The 19,436-nt window shown below is 38.8% G+C and overlaps 1 protein-coding gene across 2 annotated transcripts in view; it reads left to right on the top strand.

Moving 5' to 3' along the window:
* Positions 1 to 19,436, top strand: part of LOC123762541 (condensin complex subunit 1) — a 47,020-nt gene that overhangs the window by 20,787 nt on the left and 6,797 nt on the right. For both annotated transcript variants that reach the window (XM_045749040.2, XM_069332532.1), the window contains exons 15-26: positions 1,110 to 1,216; positions 2,180 to 2,294; positions 4,032 to 4,193; positions 6,699 to 6,819; positions 7,289 to 7,405; positions 8,354 to 8,575; positions 11,585 to 11,718; positions 12,546 to 12,672; positions 13,110 to 13,237; positions 13,410 to 13,549; positions 15,618 to 15,750; positions 17,786 to 17,920. In XM_045749040.2, the coding sequence (XP_045604996.2) occupies positions 1,110 to 1,216; positions 2,180 to 2,294; positions 4,032 to 4,193; positions 6,699 to 6,819; positions 7,289 to 7,405; positions 8,354 to 8,575; positions 11,585 to 11,718; positions 12,546 to 12,672; positions 13,110 to 13,237; positions 13,410 to 13,549; positions 15,618 to 15,750; positions 17,786 to 17,920 (1,641 nt within the window). The remainder of the gene's footprint in view (positions 1 to 1,109; positions 1,217 to 2,179; positions 2,295 to 4,031; positions 4,194 to 6,698; positions 6,820 to 7,288; positions 7,406 to 8,353; positions 8,576 to 11,584; positions 11,719 to 12,545; positions 12,673 to 13,109; positions 13,238 to 13,409; positions 13,550 to 15,617; positions 15,751 to 17,785; positions 17,921 to 19,436) is intronic.

The following is a 19,436-nucleotide window of genomic DNA, read 5'->3' as shown; positions in this document are numbered from 1 at the left end:
GATGAAGAGGACGGTAAAGTCAAGATTTCACATGCTTCGCAAACAACCCGTTCTCGCAAATTCGTAAAGTCAATATTGACTTATTAACTACGTGCATAGGTGATATGCTAAACATAATAGATACCCTTAAAAAGATTCATAGAAAACACCGACCTTACCTAACCTTGTTAGTATCTTAAGATAAGCATCTTATTGCTTCGTAATTACAATTATTACTTAACCTATACCTATTATAGGTTAGGTAATAATTGTAATTACGAAGCAATAAGATGCTTATCTTAACATACTAAGTAGGTTAGGTAAGGTTGGTGTTTTCTATGAATCTTTTTAAGGGTATCTATTATGTTAAGTATGTCACCTATGCACATATTTAATAAGTCAATATTGACTTATTAAATTTGCGAGAACGGGTTGTCGCAAAAGAGTGCGTCTTTGCAAATTTAATATTAGCAAGGAGAGGCCTTTGTCATCAGGTCCACAAATGGGAGGCAGTAGCCCAGGTCACAGGAACCACTCAAGTTCACTTCAAGTCAGCTGTGCAGCAGAGACACTACAGACTCTTAGAGACAATACCTAATAATTTAATGCCTCTTGCTTTTCCAATTTAATTAGGGTTGGTATCACAGTTTTCAATTACCATATCTGGAAGCTTTCCTGGGCAAGGGTGAGTGAATGTGCATAATGAGTTACCACTCCAGTCAACTTTGATTTAACTTTATTAGTGGAAGCTTATCAATATTCACTAAGTTGTTAGTATGAGCCACTGCTGGCAGGTCTACTGTATTATCATATTTAACATGTTTTATGGCTCCCAAGCAATGCATGACATCCATTTAGAGCTATTAGTTATAAATGCCTGATTGGTTCTTCTAATAAAAAATGAGGTACATTCAGATTATTGTTAACTTCTGTTGTTAACTCTGTGGCCAACACATAATAATATATATGCAGTTTAAGGGTTAAAACTGTGTGTGGAAGAGTTAATATTGTTTTGCACTTTCATGTATTTTATAATTCATAGATGATTTTCCTTGATTTAGGGAAAATATGTAGCCAGGTTCTGTCACAAAATTTTGAAGATAATTTGAAAAATAATTTTTCTTCTACAGAACACGTGCTCTGCATATAATTAGCAACTTATCTGCACTCATCACTGGAGCCACACTGGGAGAACGCACATCAATGGAAGAGATTATCACTCAATTTGTCACTTCAGGTGAAATATGAATAGAGCTGGTCTTAAAGTCAAATAGACTTCAAATGTCACTGTGCCTATTTTGTTAACACTTTCGTTGCCCGATCACCCATGTTCCATCACAGAAACAAAATTTGAAGAGTGCGTAATGATGCAAACAGTGTCATTAATTTAAAAAAAATTTAAAAATTATATTTATTATCCAAATACTATGCAACTTGTTTTAAAATGCACGTCAACTTCTTTCCATTCTCTGTATACCCCACGTGGCATCCTGACCCTGCCGTGTAGGCGCTCACCCATGTTGGAGGCTCTGTTCTCGTGACAGCCTCAACCTCCCCTCGAGTCAAAAAGTTTCCTCCTTCTGGTTATTTTATCTCAGGTATTTGTTGTTACTGGCTTTATAAACACTGAGAATTGACTTACAGATGGATGCTGTTCAAGAACAGAGCCAATCCATAGCAAAAGCATTAAAAGAAACACATACGAGGGAAAAGTTTTGTTTGTCGAAAGTATAGAAAAGTTAGACTTATGTGTTCTTATATGCAAATATGCTTTTACAGCATTCTATTGCGAACAGTTTGATACCAAATTGAATGACGCAGCACAAAAATTGAGGTAAGAAAGCTGAAAAGAGAATAAACATTGGAGTGAGGTTGTGTGTTCACGGGCAACGCACGGCCAACCTTGCGGCATGTGGCAGGTCGCCCTCAGGCCCAGCGAAAGTGTTAAGTACTGTTTTCATTTATAATTGTTTCCCTAGTAGGAATAAATACATTTGCTCTCACATTAGGCAACTGAATTCAGTAGCTCAAGAAAAGGGGCGATTTTCCTCCTCTTTTTTTTTCTGTAAAATACAGGAAGCTGGTGAGTTTTGAGTTTGCATATCACATTTTCTATTATCTTATTTCTTGCGTGTTTAAAAGTACACTTTTATAAAGGCTCCTTTTATAGTTTATTTAATTATGATGCTTAATTTTGCAGGGGACATTACCAAACAATGTGTGACACTACTGTGGGAACGTTACACAAAGACCTTGCCTGACACAACTGATGATGAAGCTCGATCAGCACTTATTCTCCTGGCAATGTGTGCAAAGTAGGTTTCAGTACTATTATTGAGAAAGTGGTTACTCTACTAAGCTTATAATAGGTAATGATAATTCTTAATATGTAAAAACCTACATGTATCTTGAAGTGGAAGTGAATGAGTAGACTTATAAATACTGTACTGCATAAAAAATGTTATAGATTCACAAATGCGACTCATCCAATCAATATCATCCACATTAACTGCATTATGTAAAATCATTGCTGTCTACACTCATCAAAACATCCACGGCAGCTTCCCACCACTGAAATTAATAGTAATGTAAATCTAAAAAATAACCTGGTTTGATATTAACATTTGTGCTGGAGAAAACCAAAATATGTGGTCATAATGCCCCTTTAGGTGATGAAAATGCATGTTGTAAATGAAATTGAGAAAATTAACTCTTGTACAGCAGCTGTTAAAAAATGGTCATAACAGAATTACTAATTTGTATGCCAAATGTAAGAAAAACATAAATATATGAACATTTACATTTTTACTGGGTGAAAGTGGTGTGAAAGGTTGCACAGTGGCACGGAGTCTGGAGTCTCTCAACACACAGCTTTGCTGACACTGAGAAATGAAAGACATGATTCCTGTGTTCTCCTCGGAAGTTTCATTGATTTTTCCCTTTATTTTGCAACAGTATGTGTTTTGAATAATTTGATAATTCACACAATTTACATATTTCAATTGGTGATTGGTTTGCCTGTTATATTTCATTACTACCATATAGAGTAGTGAAACCCAAAACCATATAAGCATAATATATATAGGCGTTGGACTCTGGGTGATGACATAGGGCCTGATTGTGCCTAATTGATGGCATATGGGCAACAGTTTAGATTGAAACAAAGGCGTAAGCCACCGATGCACCACCCACAGATGACAGCAGGCTTCTGGTTCAATTGATGATTGGCTTACCTAGTATACCTCATTACAATCCTATGAAGCTATTATATCCTTATTTGAATCATATAAGTAAAATCCAGATAATAATACTCTAAATCAACACCTGATGATAACTGCATTACCCCCAAACATCAATGCATGACAATAACTTCTGTCTAAGAGTTAATTATGACATGTGACATGATGGTTGGACAATGTATGGTGTCTTTTACGCCATACTTTGTTCCAGGATGAGTAATGATAGATCTTTGGAACATTTCAGTGGTTGTACCATCTTTAACCAATGCGAAATACCTTCTACCATATTTTCAATAAAGTCCTGCTGCAGGTGGTGGTTGAACATCGTTGAACATCTCCACTTATGGAGGAAGTGCAGTATGTAATATAAATCTGAAAAGCAAACAGAAAGATCGACCAGGGCTGACCTGTGGGAAACGCAAGAAACTGAGAGGGGCAAATGGCAGAATAATATAGTTTGAATACCCATATATTCGAAACTCTGCCTCAGCCAGAAGACCCAAAAATCATTGTCACAGCTGGGGCGACAGAGCCCTGCACAACTGCTCAGAAAATGCTCACCCACTAGTAGGCTTAACAAATTGACAGCCTAATCAGACTGGGACTATCCAGACCAACCCGATTCTATGGTCACCAGATCAAAAGGGTGCCATAGATTGGCCACCCTTTAATTGGCACCATTAATGGGTGGCACCATTAATTGTAGGCCAATTTTCTTGTGTATTTTATCATAAAGTTTTGTATTTAACTTTTTGTGTAGATGCTTTTTATGATTTATTACAAAAGTTAAAGTGGTTGTTTTTATCATTACAGTTCGGAAGTTAGTATCATCTCTAGCAACATAAGTGTGCTAGTCAATGCTGGCTTAGGGGAGCGAGGAGAGCAAGACTTTGCACTTGTAAAAGAGACTTGTACGGCTTTGCTGAAATTGGCAGTAACAAAACCCAAAACAGATGCAGTCACTCCACCATTCCGGTAAAACTGCTTTTTCGTTTTGTTTTTTATTCAGACTATTATAATTTGGTAATTATATAATTAACAATAAAACAATGTTTTTGCTATTATTACACTACTGTATATACACATGTCATATAAAGTATAGCTATATTTTTATTAGGACCAGCTATTACATCTGGATGTGGGAAAATTGAAAATCCAGGGATCTGAAGAAAAGACTGAGTAACATAATTTGGGGTTTAGTAAGACTGGCTGTGAGGAAGCATTAGGCATCTTTCCACGCTAACCCCACTTAACACTTTCGCTCGGTAACTACTCGGCATTGCGTAGTTTTTTTAGTATATGCATTTCCGATAATGATGCAGCATTGCATTGGCGGCGCCTTCGGGTGGGGCGCGCTGTGGTTTTTTACTATATTTATATATACTCTTGTTGGGAATTCTATTGCGAACACAATGATACCAAAATGAAAGCCCTAGGACAGGAATTGAGGTGACAAAAGTGAAAAGAGTGTTCACATTCTATCGCTCTTGCATGCTCCCAGGTAACACGCACTCACTTTCTCTGTTTGTTGTGGATGATATGCCGGGCTTTTGGACTTTATATGCCTTTAGTCCTGTAGAGAATTCTATTGCGAACACAATGATACTAAATTGAAAAACCTTGGACGAGAATTGAGGTGACAAAGTTGAAAAGAGTATACACTTTTCAGAATTACCGCGCACTCCTGTAAAACGCTGAGGCCCACCCAGGGTAGTGCGGGTCTCGCACGCGCGGTGCAATAAAGTGTTAATTTGCAATTTTTCCTAACTTTATCAATTCTTGCATATTAGTCATTCTAATATATTTTACTTTATTAACCACTACACTGTGCAAATCATGATATCTTGGTTAAAGGGTATGTGCTGTCCAACATGTCACGTTTGTTAGTATACAGTAAGTAGTATACTGTACAGTAAGATTGAAAACTCCCATGGGTTTATGGGGCTTACATCTTATTCCTCAAGACTTCAGTAAAAAGATGACAATTTTTTATTTATTTATTTTTTGGCATTCCTCCTTGCTATATAACGCCAGAGTGACCAAGGCTCGTACATGCAGCAGGAGCTCACCGCTGTGCAGGTCGGGGCCACACCACCCCTTAATAATGTTGAATAAAATAAGTAACTACAATTATTTTGCGATGAAAGTGTCATAGATGATCCTGACTATAATAAAAACTATGTCCAAGGTTCAGGTATCAGTGAACACAATGCTAGTTATGATGGTCACAGCAGAAGACAGACATTCATAGCACACAGCCAAGATTTTGTGCATCCATGCATCATACAAAGTGATCTCATGTTCCTTTAGACAATATTCTTGTGGAAAATTATTCATATTCATAATTTAGTGAGAGGAATCTGATGATACCAATGTTGTGGCAAGATTTAGTGTCTTATATGTATATGTGACTCAGCATATGTATATTCAGCGTAGTATACTGAAAGAATCTTGTTGCATTAGGTGACGTCATCTACTCGTGAAGTGTGGTTGTCATGTGTGGCTCTATACTGTACTAATGTTTCATTACTCATCCACCAGAATTACTTAGTCTTTCAGTATGGTTTATAAAGGGGGGGGGAGTTACACACTATTGGCCTTGTACAAGCTATCACATTTGAGTGATCCCAAAGATAAATATCCTAACATATTGTGTTGGATATCCATGGATATTGTGTTGCCAGGCAGGACAAAATTCTAACACTGGCACCACAGGGATCTTCAAATGATAATGCTGGGTCATTATAGGTGTTAAGGAGACATTAAAGTAAAACTCAATCCAGCTCTACAATGACATCCAAGGTACATTTCTCTATAAGGATTAAACACTAAACCAAATCCTCATTTGGGGTCAAATGACAACCAAAATATATTGTCATTGTTTGCTTGCCAAACTAATCTTGCTAATCAACTGATTTTGGGAAAAAACACTTGAATATAGCTGTCAGAGGGATGCTGGAGCATTAAGTTCAAAAGAGAGAGAGTAATCACAGTAACTTGATGTATCAATGAGAAAATCCATAGATGCCGTGATGATCAGTGGAAGCCTTGGGGAAACCCTCGTGTGATCAGTAGAACTCTAGGTTGCAATCCTTTTACCATGTCGTGGCCTGATTGTCTGGGGCGTGTGCATGAGACTACTCACCGCATAAGTTTGAATTCTCATCATAGCTCCTACGGATTTTCTCATTAAGTTCAAAGGTAAAAGACATGAGGACAGTTAAGACTGGTGGATGTCAAAGCTTAATCCCAATAGTTTAGCGTTATCATTTACACAAATTTACTCAAGAGTGGCAAGGATGGTTTGGGAATGACATCTTTTCATGGGCATGTGTGAGTATGCCAGCAGTAAAAAGTAGAGATACCTTTCTTGATTGCTTTTGCCATTGATTCACATCTAGTTCAAAAATATTCATTATAATTTTATATAGATAGACTACATTATTTAAAGTTCTACTAAAGCACTAAATTTATTTCCAGACTGGATCGTGACCATGAAATATTTGAGAGGCTCAGCAAGATCCTTGTCAAAGGTTTGACAGTTCTTCATGATCGTCAGTATTCTCCTATGGCTATAGAGGCTGTGTCGGCTATATATGCAGTAGGTTCCAATATGCTCGTCCACAAAGTATCTCACTTGATTTGATTTTTGTATAACTTTTGTATAACTTTTGTATAATTCTGGCAAAATTGTCAGAATTATTTAATTTATTTCTTGTAATATTTGTCTTGTCACCATAATTTATTCAAGAAAATTTCATTGTTAAGAATGTGCACTGTCATATTTTGCTTGTGCTCTCAATCGAAAGGTTTATACTGAAAGTCCTACAAATTTTTATTTTTTTTAATAATAACAGGTCAACATTTTTTCATTATATTATGTAAAATTATCGTTTGATACAGTAATAATATAATTTTTATAATACTGTACCAAAAAGAGTGCTTTAATAGTGAGATTAAATGTTAACATTCATAAGTAATATTTGTATCATATGCATTGAATTTCAGATGTGTAATTTAATATTTTTTTTTAAAGCAGCATTCATAGAATTGACTAATACTGTCCACAGCTAGCTGAACATCCCGACCTTATTTGTGGAGAGATTATTAAACAGATGAGCAGAGAGATGCTGGAGTTCCCTAATGAAGAACCTAATGAGCCTGAGAGCGAATGTTCAACACCCCAGGTAAGGAAAATATAAAAAATAGCTTTCGTGACATCGTTCCCTGGTCCTTAACATTTTTTCCTTAACATGGGTCCATGTGCCCAATACAGTACCTGATTCTTTTAACTCTACTCTTCCTGTTTTGGAGATTTTTTAAATGTTGGTCCTCATTAGCTGTAGGGATACATGGGTCAACATCTTTTCTATTTCCCTACACATGCTAAGGTGGTGGTGGAGAAACAATAGGTTATGAGGATGCAAATTAGGCAACCAAGTCTTCAGTATCTCAAATAATTCTTATTTGAGTCTCTGTGTACTCTGTGTATATTTGAATACTCTGTGTACATGCGGCTCAGGCTTGGGTACAAATATTACTGGGAATATGGGATAGGTGTTCATGATAATGACACGAGGTGTAAACTATGTGGTATGTTAAGGTCTCACACCCTGGCCCATTATGTTCTTGATTGTCCGTTGATTAATGTATATAGAAACACTGAGATAAGGACTGTTCCTGAACAAATAGCCTGGATGTGTCACAACGGAAAGGTTGATGATATTCTTGAGAGATATAAGAATTTTGCACCAAGACTGTAATATTTTGTTGAATTATCTGCATGTCTCTTGCAAATTGTCTATACAGTATACCTAGGTCATAAAAGTATTTGTGTGTACGTCTGATAACATACTACTTGTGAAGGAGGAAATGTATATGTTTATCTCTCAATGTTTGGTAATATGTTTATTGTTTGTGATGTGTGTATATGTATGTATTAATACGTTGTACTGAACGGGGTGAGAATAGCTTGAGCTACCTCATCCCTTTGTGTGTATTTTACCTCAATAAACTTATTTCAATTTCAACTACCACTGCATATTACAGTAATGTACCTATTTTGTGTCATGACACATGACAGCTTGAGAATACCTGTTTCCTATAGTGACAATAATATTGTCTTAATATTTCAGGCTCCCACTCTGCAGGTTCCTGTAGGAGTTCTGTCCCGCTTTTATGTTGTCTTGGGTCATGTGGCTCTGCGGCAGTTGATTCATCTTGATACTTTCATCTTTTCCGAATTAAAGCGAAGGAATTTCCTCCGGGAAGAAATGGAGACGGAAAAGAAGATTAAAAAGAAGAGAAAGAACAGAAGAAAGTCTCGTGCCACTTCTGCGAGTGAAGTGTCTAGGGTGGTATGTAACAGTTTTATGTTTAAATGTAGTGGTGTAAAAGATAGTTTACTAAGATTATCAGAATGGTAACAATTTTGCTACTAATTAAAGCATTTAATAAACAGTACAATATATTATCAGAACTTCATCCTGGCAGCTGTGTCTATATCTGGTTAGATCCCAAGAAAGAGGAGAATGATTGGTTATTATTCCTTCGCTACATTTTCCTCTATTTAACCAGAAAGAAATTGGAGCTTAGAAGTAAAATGGTTGATGGATTGCTTGGTTAATTTTTCATGATCAGGGCTTGAATTGTGTGGTCCACCTTGGGTGTCCCTCAGCCTTGCCAATGCTTATATTTACCTAAGTGTAGTTACAGGATGAGAGCTACGCTTGTGGTGTCACTTCTTCCCAGCACACTGTCATATAACATTCTGAAACTACTGACGGTTTTAGCCTCCACCACTTTCTCACTTAGCTGGTTCCAACCATCTACACTGTTTGCAAAAGAAAATTTTCTTATGTTTTTTTGGCACCTCTGTTTCCTTGGCTTGAATCTTTGTCCTCTTGTTTGTGATGTTCCTAGTTTCAGGAATTCCTCTGTCAATTTGTTTGATTCCTGTTAGTATTTTGTAAGTGGTGATCATATCACCTTTTTCTATCTTCTAGATTTGGCATGTTTAACGCCACTAGTCTCTTCTCGTAACTCTTGTTCTTCAGTTCCAGGAGCCATTTTGTAACATGTCTTTGCACCTTTTCCTTTATTTATGTGCTTCTTGAGATTTTGGCACCATACAACTGCATATTCCAATTTTAGTCTCACAAAAGTCATGAACAGTTTCTTTAGTATTTCATCATCCATATACTGTAATTAAAAGAAAATCTGAAGATGGAAAACAATGCATGCGCTCCTTCACAATTTTCTTTGTGATCCTCTGGCAACAGCTTACCATCCAAAACCACCCCTAGGTCTTGTTCTTAGAGTTCTGTAATGCCTTTCCGCATAATTTGTAAGTTGTGTGTTGTCTATTTTTTCTGATTCAACATTCCATAACATGGCATTTATTCACATTGAATTCCATTTGTCACTTTATGTTCGAAGTACTTATTTTTTCTAGATTGATTTGAAGGGCATTACAGTCATTTGTGTTTCCTATCTTCCTATATGTAAATTCAGGTAAATTCCCCAGTATCTTAGCATCATCTGCAAACATGTTCATATAATTCTGTATTCCTGCTGGTAGATCGTTTATGTAGACGATGAACATTACTGATGCAAGAACTGAACCCTATGGCACTCCACTAGTAACACTCCTCCAGTCAGATACTGCCCTCCTCTGTCTGTCAGTTAGAACATTTTTCATCCATGTCAAAAGTCTCCATGTCACTCCTCCAACATGTTCCAGTTTCCAGAAAGCCTCTTGTGTGGGACTTTGTCAAAATCCTTTTTTTAGGTCCAGATAGACAGCCAACCCAACCACCACTTTCCTGTAGTATCTCTGTGGCTCTATCATATAAACTAAGTAGATTTGTTAACACAAGATCTTCCTGTTTGAAAACCATACTGTCTGTCCGTTATTATGTTATTACTCTCTAGGTGTTCAATTCATTTGGCTTTCACTATTGTTTCTAGTGTTTTGACTACCATGCTTGTTAGTGATGCGTGTCTATAATTTAGAGGTTCCTCTTGACTACCATTTTTATAGATTGGTACTATGTTTGCCTTTTTCCATATATCTGCCAAGATCTGCTGTGCACAAGGATGTTTGGAATATTAATTGGAGTCGTTTCACACATTTCTTTTTTGTTCTCAGTAGTCCTGTTCCCCATTCTCAATCTCTGGATTTTATCCTTTGAAGTTGTGTTGCACTTTCTGTGTTTGCTGCATAGTCCAGTCCAGTCTGCCCCAAGTTTAGCTTGCTGCAATCTGAGCCTCAAGTGTTCACTACTGTGACTCCCAGGTTAATGGTGATGGACCGCCATTTATCAAGGGATGGCCCTTCATCACCGGTAACTGGAGACAGACCTAGGTACATGTATTACTTTTTTCAGTTAGCCCAAGACTCCTAGGATACTGTTGAGGATTTGCAACTACAGTTTTGGGGAGAAATTCAAATCTCAGAACAAAATTCACCATTTAGTCCCAGATAATGGGTTTCCCATTGTACTTGGTACCTGGTCGAGGACCGGGCTCCGGGGACGTTGAGCCCCGAAATCATTGCAACGTAGTGCAGTTAGTGGATGATAGGTGACAGATTGATGGTAGAGCTGCAGTATAGCCTCAGTCAGTTGATGTTATAAGGTAGTGGGGATGGCTGAGGTGGTAGATCCAGCATGTACAAATATTATACCTAAGGTATAATAATGGGGGGGGGGGGGGGGCCTGACAGCTGAGTGGACAGTGTTCGGGATTCATAGTCGTAAGGTTCCAGGTTCGATTCCCGGTGGAGACAGAAACAAATGGGCAGAGTTTCTTTCACCCTGATGCTCCTATTCACCTAGCAGTAAATAGGTACCTGGGAGTTAGCTGCTACGGGCTGCTTCCTGGGGGGGGGGGTGTAACAATAAGGAGGCCTGGTTGAGGACCGGGCCGCAGGAACGCTAAGCCCCGAAATCATCTCAAGGTAACCTCAAGATAGAAGGTCAAACCCAGTTTCTGAAAGAGTGCTTCTAGACACTTTCCTGTAACAAGAAGTACAGAGGTGAGAGACAACCTGTGCAATACAAGATGTGCAAATTAACCAATATCTAAATTGCAGAGGAACTGGACTTAACAGCTAAAGATGTTAGATGAGTACTAGGTATAGCAATGAGCTGGTATGTGCAAGTTTAAATGATCATAGACCCAAGGTCCTGAATAACTATTTGTATATCTTTTGGCAAATGCTGTTCCCATGTTGAAAGGTAGGTTATAACCTGATTCCACGATGTAACTAAAGCTGAAGTCATCTCCAAATCCTCCTTGAAATTCTAACCCGCAAAATTTAAGTAAAAAAAAAAATCGTAATGTTCATTTTATTTTGTTTTCAGGGTTCTCAGGAGGGAGACATAGATGAAGAAATGGGTCTTACAGGTGCTGTGGCTGATGACATGGAGGCAGAATATATCCGTTCAATATGTGAAACTGAGATCATCACTGGAGACAATCTTTTAGCTACACTCAGGTAATCATTTTATTTTTTATTTTATACATCATTATTGTCATAAGCCCAGTAATAGAAATTATAAGTATGGAAGTGAGTTTCAAGTGTCAACAATGGACAATACAGTAAATGGTTGGGGATAAGGCTACATGGAATCAAGTGTGTTTAGGAGCAAATGTTTGACAGGTTTTAATTGATAATACAAGAGGAGCACTTCCATAAATACTGTAGTTGTGAGAATTTGTGGAGTGCTGCTGTGATTTGCTAGTGTGTGACAGTGTTGGGTGTGTGATGCAGCAGCATGTTGTCTCAAATATATGACAAGTGGATGAATTGTCTTTCTGGGTATGATTGATCTTTTCCTCTATTGCACCTTTAATTTTTTCCAGACGGGGAAGAAAGTGGGAAACAAATACTAATAGTGATGATAATGTATTTGGGAAAACACATTCTCCTTCACTAACTGGAATGTGCCAGATCTGAATGTGCTCTTTTTTTTTATCCTATAAATTTTGTTTCCATAATTCCTTTACTCCACCCAATAAATAAATTAATTAATATTTATCTACAGAAGCACCTTATCAGACATAATGCATTAGTTGACTTTGTAGGGGTATTTGTATATGAGAGTAATACTGTAGTTAAATATCAAGATCAATAATTTTTAAAAAGGTTATATATTTTGAAAAACACTATGCTGGACAAAGCATTCATCTGTACATGTGATATATGAAACTACTCTTATGTACTATCATGTGCCAATTCTGGTTGTTTAACAATTTTGCAGGGACTTGTGATGAGTGTTTATTATTAACTTTTTAATTTAGTATGACTTTTTTCCCTTACAGACCAATGATATGGGCAGTGTGTTCAAATCCTGGTAAATATCCAGATCCTGAGTTACGAACAGCAGCAACTCTAGCTCTGGCTAAATTTATGATGGTTTCATCTGATATATGTGAAGAAAATTTGCAGGTAGATCACTACGTCGTTGGTGTTCTGTTATTTGCTTCCTAAACCATCACACCAATATGATCCACCCAGAAAACAAAGCACACCAGGCATTTACTATCACCATGATAGGTATCTTTGTTAATGGTTCAGTCATAGGGATCCACTATTGCCTGTGGGATGGGTATGAAGTCCAATACTGCCCACTATGAAAGTTAGGAATATGATGATGATATCTTTTGGTGACACGTTAAGTATTTAAAATTGCATCAGATATAGTGCATTTTACACATAGGAGTATATAATTTGTTTGAAGTTTTGGGAACTAATTATACTTTAAAATTTAAGTTGTTTAGTTTTTATTTTAGTTAATATCATAACTCTTCAACTAAATAACTTAAAATTGTGTGAGCATTTCATAGTGCCCTGTAAGGATAATTTTGTCCAATATCCGTATACAGTTGCTCTTCACTATCTTGGAGAAATCTGAAGAAGCTGTGATCCGTGCCAACATCGTGATTGCTTTAGGGGATCTATCATTCAGGTTCCCCAATCAGTTAGAACCATGGACCCCGCGCCTCTATGCCAGGTACCTTATATTTCATACAGTAGTATCCTTTAATTTCAGTTTTGATGATTGACTGTTTTAGTTGTAAATGTATAAACATATTGCATTTCTGGAGGATCCCCATGGTGGCTCCTAGCTATCCTAGAAATTGGCGTTTCATTACATTCAACACTGGGTGTTTTTCTTTTGACAGATTACGAGATGATTCTCCAAAGGTACGTCAGAATACTCTAACCATCCTTACCCACCTTGTGCTAAATGACATGGTTAAGGTGAAGGGCCTAATTTCTGACATTGCTCTCTGCATTAATGACAAGGATCCTCGCATATCAGGTAAGAAGAATTTTAGGAGGCAGTATGGATTTTGTGATCATATGTATTATATTATTAATATGTTATGAATTTTGTATTGTCATTGTAATGTACAGTGGAACCTCGGCTTACGAATTTGTAAAAATTAAAAAAAAATTCGGGTTATGAGCTCAATTTCTTCATAAAATTCTATTCGGTTTATGAGCTTTGCCTCGAGTTGTGAGTTTATTGATGCACGTATGAGTTGACCGAGCAAGTGGTTCCTGGTGGAACGGGTGGCTGAGTCTCAGTTTAACCACTGCACTGCGCCAAACGACAAATGCTGTTTTGAGAGTTATCCCTTTTTTTTTTTAATTACAGTAAGCTATATTTTAATGTTTTCATCACTCTTTGTGTTTTAAAATGAAAATAGTTGAGTTTAGAAACATTTTGACATTAACTTTACCTGAACTTTTATTAAAACAACAAAAATATGTCCTTAACAATTACACTTGTAACGTACGGTTATGTTACATTGTTGGGTTGATTAGATACACAGTGTTTAGTGAGTTTCATATTTATTTAGTAGTCCTGGATACAGCAGTGTCGTAGACGTTGAGACGAAGCCTGGAGCAGAGCAGAGAGCTGAGTGTGGCCGGAGTCGCGGAACTCTATGTGGGAGAGCGTTGTAGCTGGATGAGGTCGTAGTCTGCTGCCTGCTCTGTGTCGAAGCTGTAGCGTCTTGGGTCGATTAGAACTGCCTACACCGAGTACTACATTCTTGACTGGAGATTGTACTGGTTTGCTATTCTCAAATCGCTGGCTTATATACGGTTACTACACCTCACAGTAAGATAGGAGGGTGGAAAAACCGTTACCTGTAAATAGGGATAGGATTATAGCTTGTGTAATTAGTTATGCCATTAAGATGAGATAATGGAGCGAGTATAGGTTTACTCGTTACACACTATGAAGTTTTTGCCAAAAATAGGTGCGCAGCGCAGGGATTAACAGTGCCTCTCGCGTAGTGATGATTGCGCATGAATTCTTTGTAAAGAATTTAATTGTTTTTAGGTTTTTTCTGGGGGGAAGCCCCGTCGGCTCCTTGGAGCTATCCAGGCTGATATGGATATATTAGATTTCTGGCATCAGTCAATGTGCATGTAGTTCTAGGCCTACTTGGGACCATGAGCCAGAACCTGGCTCCCTCAGAGAGGCATGAGGAGCAATGGCCTATAGAAACCCCCCGTGTGGTTTCTATGTCTACCATCGACCGGGTCAGGCACCCAGAAAGGTAAGCATCCCAAAATAAACCCCTATTTTGGTGAAAACATTGCTACAAAGAGCCGATCGAGTGAACAGAACTCTCCAAATGAAAACCAGCAAACTAGCATGACATCACCAAGTTGTCACGCCGCTGTCTGCGCAGCACCGTCTTCCCCCCTACCAGAGAAGGGGAAGGGGGGGGAGCCTCAGACCTTCCCACCAGCTACCCACCCTTCAGTGCCTGGCTGATGTGACACTGGCAAGGTCGTGTGCCTCTGGCTTCAGCAATTGTTTCAGTTCTGTGCCTTGTAGTGTGGTGCTGTCTCTACGGTTGGTGTGCGAGCCAGGAGTAATTTGTTGACCAGACCACACACTTGAAGGTGAAGGGACGACAATGCTTCAGTCCGTCCTGGACCATTCTCAAGTCGATAGTGATGAGGGAAGGAGATGAGTGCAATAAATAGGCAAGAGAGAGGTGAGGAGCAAGGTGAAAGGTACGAAAGGTAAGGTGTAGAAGAGGGAATAGTAGTAGGAATAAGAATTGCAGAAGGCCCCTTTGGCCCATACGAGACAGCTCATATTTATAACCCCCCAATGAGAAGGGGATAGTAATAGGAATAAGAAGAGGATAGCAAGGGAACATAAGTTCCCTTGCTATCCTCTTCTTATTCCTATTACTATCCCCTTCTCAAATTTTTAAATCCCCTTCGTAAATTTTTGGGGGAGTGTATTTTCTTTGCCATTGTTTTGGCAAAGACTTTGTCTTTGCCAAGACTTTGTCTTTGCCAAGACTTTGTCTTGTTGTCTTGTTTTATTTTATTAATAACATTTAATGAATCTACAGGTCTTGCAAATCTCTTCTTTAATGAACTTGCAAGAAAGGGCAATGCTCTGTATAATGTGTTGCCCGACATTATGTCTCGTCTCTCTGATGCGGAACTTGGAATTGAAGAGCAGCACTTCAGGACAATAGTTGGGTAAGATCTAAATCCTTTTCTGACATTCTTATTCTTAAAATTATCTTACTACAGATCAAAAAATGCTTTCCCTCTTAAAATTCAACAATGAATATTGCATTAAGAGGATTCTAATATGTTTATCTGATCAGAAACCAGTTATATACATTTGTGAGGAAATGGAATAGCTTAATACAATGCCGTAGTGCTTGAATGAAGGTGAAGGAAAACCCAATTTATGTTTAACAGTATTAAAAACCAAATTTTTGGATGTAACCTTCGTCCTTTCTCAAGGTACTGTACTCGCCTAATTGTGCTTGCGGGGGTTGAGCTTTGGCTCTTTGGTCCCACCTCTCGACCATCAATCAACAGGTGTACAGGTTCCTGAACCTACTGTGCTCTATCATATCTCCACTTGAAACTGTGTATGGAGTCAGCCTTCACCACATCACTTCCTAATACATTCCATTTGTCAACCACTCTGACACTAAAAAAGTTCTTTCTAATATCTCTGTGCCTCATTTGGGCACTCAGTTTCTACCTGTGTCCCCTAGTGCGTGTGCCCCTTGTGTTAAATAGCCTGTCTATCTACCCTATCAATTCCCTTGAGAATCTTGTATGTGGTGATCATGTCCCCCCTAACTCTTCTGTCTTCCAGCGAAGTGAGGTTTAATGCCCGTAGTCTATCCTCATAGCTCATACCTCTCAGCTTGGGTACTAGTCTGGTGGCAAACCTTTGAACCTTTTCCTTTAGTCTTATCCTTGACTAGATCAGGGGCCAGATTCACGAAAGCACTTACGCAAGCACTTACGAACGTGTACATCTTTCCTCAATCTTTGACGACTTTGGTTACATTTACTAAATTGTTTATGAGCATGAAAACTTCCCATTCAACTGTTGTTATTGTTATAAACAGCCTCCTGATGCTTCGGAGCTCATTAACTGTTTAATAATTGGAAACAGAGCCACCAAAGATTGAGAAAAGATGTACAGGTTCGTAAGTGTTTGCATAAGTGCTTTCGTGAATCTGGCCCATGGACTCCATGCTGGGGCTGCATACTCCACGATTGTATACAATGTTGTGAATTTCAGTTAATATATGATGCTTTGCAAATTACATTTACTGTATTTATTTAATGCATTAGAGTCTACATGGCTTCTCATAATGGTGACTCATTTACACAAAATCTTTCTGTGGGGAGCCTAATGTGGTCCGCCCTGGACCACATTAGCAAACGAACTGGAGTGCTGGGTAGCCGGCGTGGGGAGGTCTGAGGCTTCCCCTTCCTCATCCTCTCAGGAAGGGGAAGGCTGCGCAGACGAGCGGAGCGGCAGTGGCGTGTGACGTTTGCTAGTTTCCTTGGGATTGTAGACCGTTCTGCCTCTCTGTTTAGTTTTTCTTTGTACTTTTCTTACCAAGTGGGGTTTGTTTGTTATGTCTATCTTTCTGGGTGCCTAATCCTGGTCGATGGTAGATAAGGAAACCCCCAGGTACACTGGGGGTTTTTCCAGGGCCCATTGCTCCCTGCAAACTCTCTGAGGGGGGACCAGGTTCTGGCTCGTGGTCCCCGGTAGGTCGAACTCTATAAACTAATGCCCGGTCTAATACATCACACATTTGCCCAAGAGCTCCAGGAAGCCTCAGGGGCTCACCCAGAAAAGGGCATTTACATTCAGTGCTGGTTTTATACTAGCTTCCATACTTCCACAAAAAATTACTTCTACTGAGAAAATGAGTCATGGCAGTTGCTGTAGAAGAGAGAATCAACTGAACAGTGCAAGTCAGGTGAAATCCTCAGACTTAACTGCTTTCCTCTGAGTTATATGAACTTAAATGTTTTGGTAGAGTGAGAGCTACTGCAGATATTCTTTCTAACCCCATACATACATTGATTGTCCATACTGGTACCGTACTTTTACTCCTGTAAAAGTACGTTAACTTCTGTTCTTCCTGTAGTTATCCAACATTTCCAAGTGATTGCCTCCTCACCCTATAACAGTAAGAGATGGGATAATGGGAAAGAGTTAATACAGCATCAGTTATTTTTGTTTCAGACACATATTTTCTTTGATTCAAAAAGACAAGCAACAGGAAAATTTGGTTGAGAAATTGTGTCACCGATTCCAAGCTACCATCAATACACGACAGTGGAGGGATATTGCCTATTGTCTTTCACTCCTTCAGTTCAAGTAAGTTACTAAATTGTCAGTATTATTTAATATAATATTTTAAGGGGTGTTCATTTAGATGCCCCAGGTAGGGATTTATACCTTATACTGTACTATTATTATTGTTTCCATGTGTTATCTGAATTCTTTTGTGTATACATTTGAACAAATGCCCGGGAATCTCATACTGCCACCGCAAGTAAACCAGCCACGCACTCCTTATATAAATTGTGATAAATATGCGTCAAAATCTCCAGACATGTAAAGCAGAGGAGGTAAAACCAGCAAACTACATCATTGTGCCAATCTGCTGAAAGTGTTGGAGCCGAGGATAAATGCCTGTATTAAAAGCCTTGAGATCAGGGAATATGTAAGAGGGAAGGCACCGGTTCTATACCGATGTGAAGAGATCCACCTAGGGCTGCCAAGTGTCTCACAAATCCAACGGAAGGATGGGTTGTTGACGATCCACTCCGTAGAAATGGGACAGAAACGAGATAACCCATCCACAAGAATTTTACCCCCCCCCCTCCCCTCCCCCCCCCCCATTTATGAACCATGTGGAGAACCAAACCCCGAGAAACTAGAAGCCGAACTACTTGATGCATCCAGCTCCATAGGACAGTGGTCCAAAACAAACCCCCCCTTGGTTCAGACAGTGAACAACCAAGGAGCAGCTGTTGTGGAGACCCAGCCCAGAGGGAGTTGAATCTTCCTCAGGGTATGCCACACAGCTGCAAACTTGCACAACATACTGTACACCCAAAGGAACAGGCCTAAACTTTAATCTAACAAACCAGTAGATATGTAGGAAGGTTTAACTTGGTGTAATTTGATGTGTCTGGAGGCTGGTGTAAAAATTACATATTGTCAGTCTCCAAACAGTAAAAAATAACTCGCCAACTCACTTGTGACACACACCAAATAAGACAAAAAATACAATGCTGCATTGTATATAAAAAAGAGCTTAATGCTCACTTTTCCCATGATATTATATATGACACTGAGCATTGTGATGTCAGATGTCAGTATCCAGACATGGTCAATCTGCCATGGCTGTTTGTTCGTGTCCTTGGGAAGAGTGGGATGTTGTTTAAGGGATCATCTGAATAGCTTGCTTAGAAAGAAATTTTTCTTAACACTGAAGTGTTTATATCTTTCTTTTGTTTTTTGCTTTCTAACTACAGAATCTATTCCTTTATCACCACTTTCACTTGCATGTTTCTATTAAACCAAGCACATCTTTCTGGAGGGGCCAAACGGTGGCACTCGCTGAGATAGCTCCGCACAGATAAGTCTCATCCGCCTTAGGAGTCCTGAACACTGGATCCTAGAGCCAGAGCCTGGCACCCTCACAAGGAGCAGGGGATTGGTATGATCACTAAAAAAAAAAATCCAGAAAGTAAGTGAACTAATACAGGCAGCTGTAAGAGTCGCAGAGAAAATAACTGGAGCAGCAAATGGGTCTACAACAATTCACCCAGCTTCTAGATTGAACCACCCCTAATTATGGCTGGCCACCAATGGGTGGCAGCAC

Source organism: Procambarus clarkii, chromosome 27 (genome assembly GCF_040958095.1).
Source record: "Procambarus clarkii isolate CNS0578487 chromosome 27, FALCON_Pclarkii_2.0, whole genome shotgun sequence".
In the NCBI taxonomy this organism is placed as follows: domain Eukaryota; kingdom Metazoa; phylum Arthropoda; class Malacostraca; order Decapoda; family Cambaridae; genus Procambarus; species Procambarus clarkii.
Note: the sequence above shows the minus strand (reverse complement) of the source record. Positions and strands in the feature narration are given on the sequence as shown.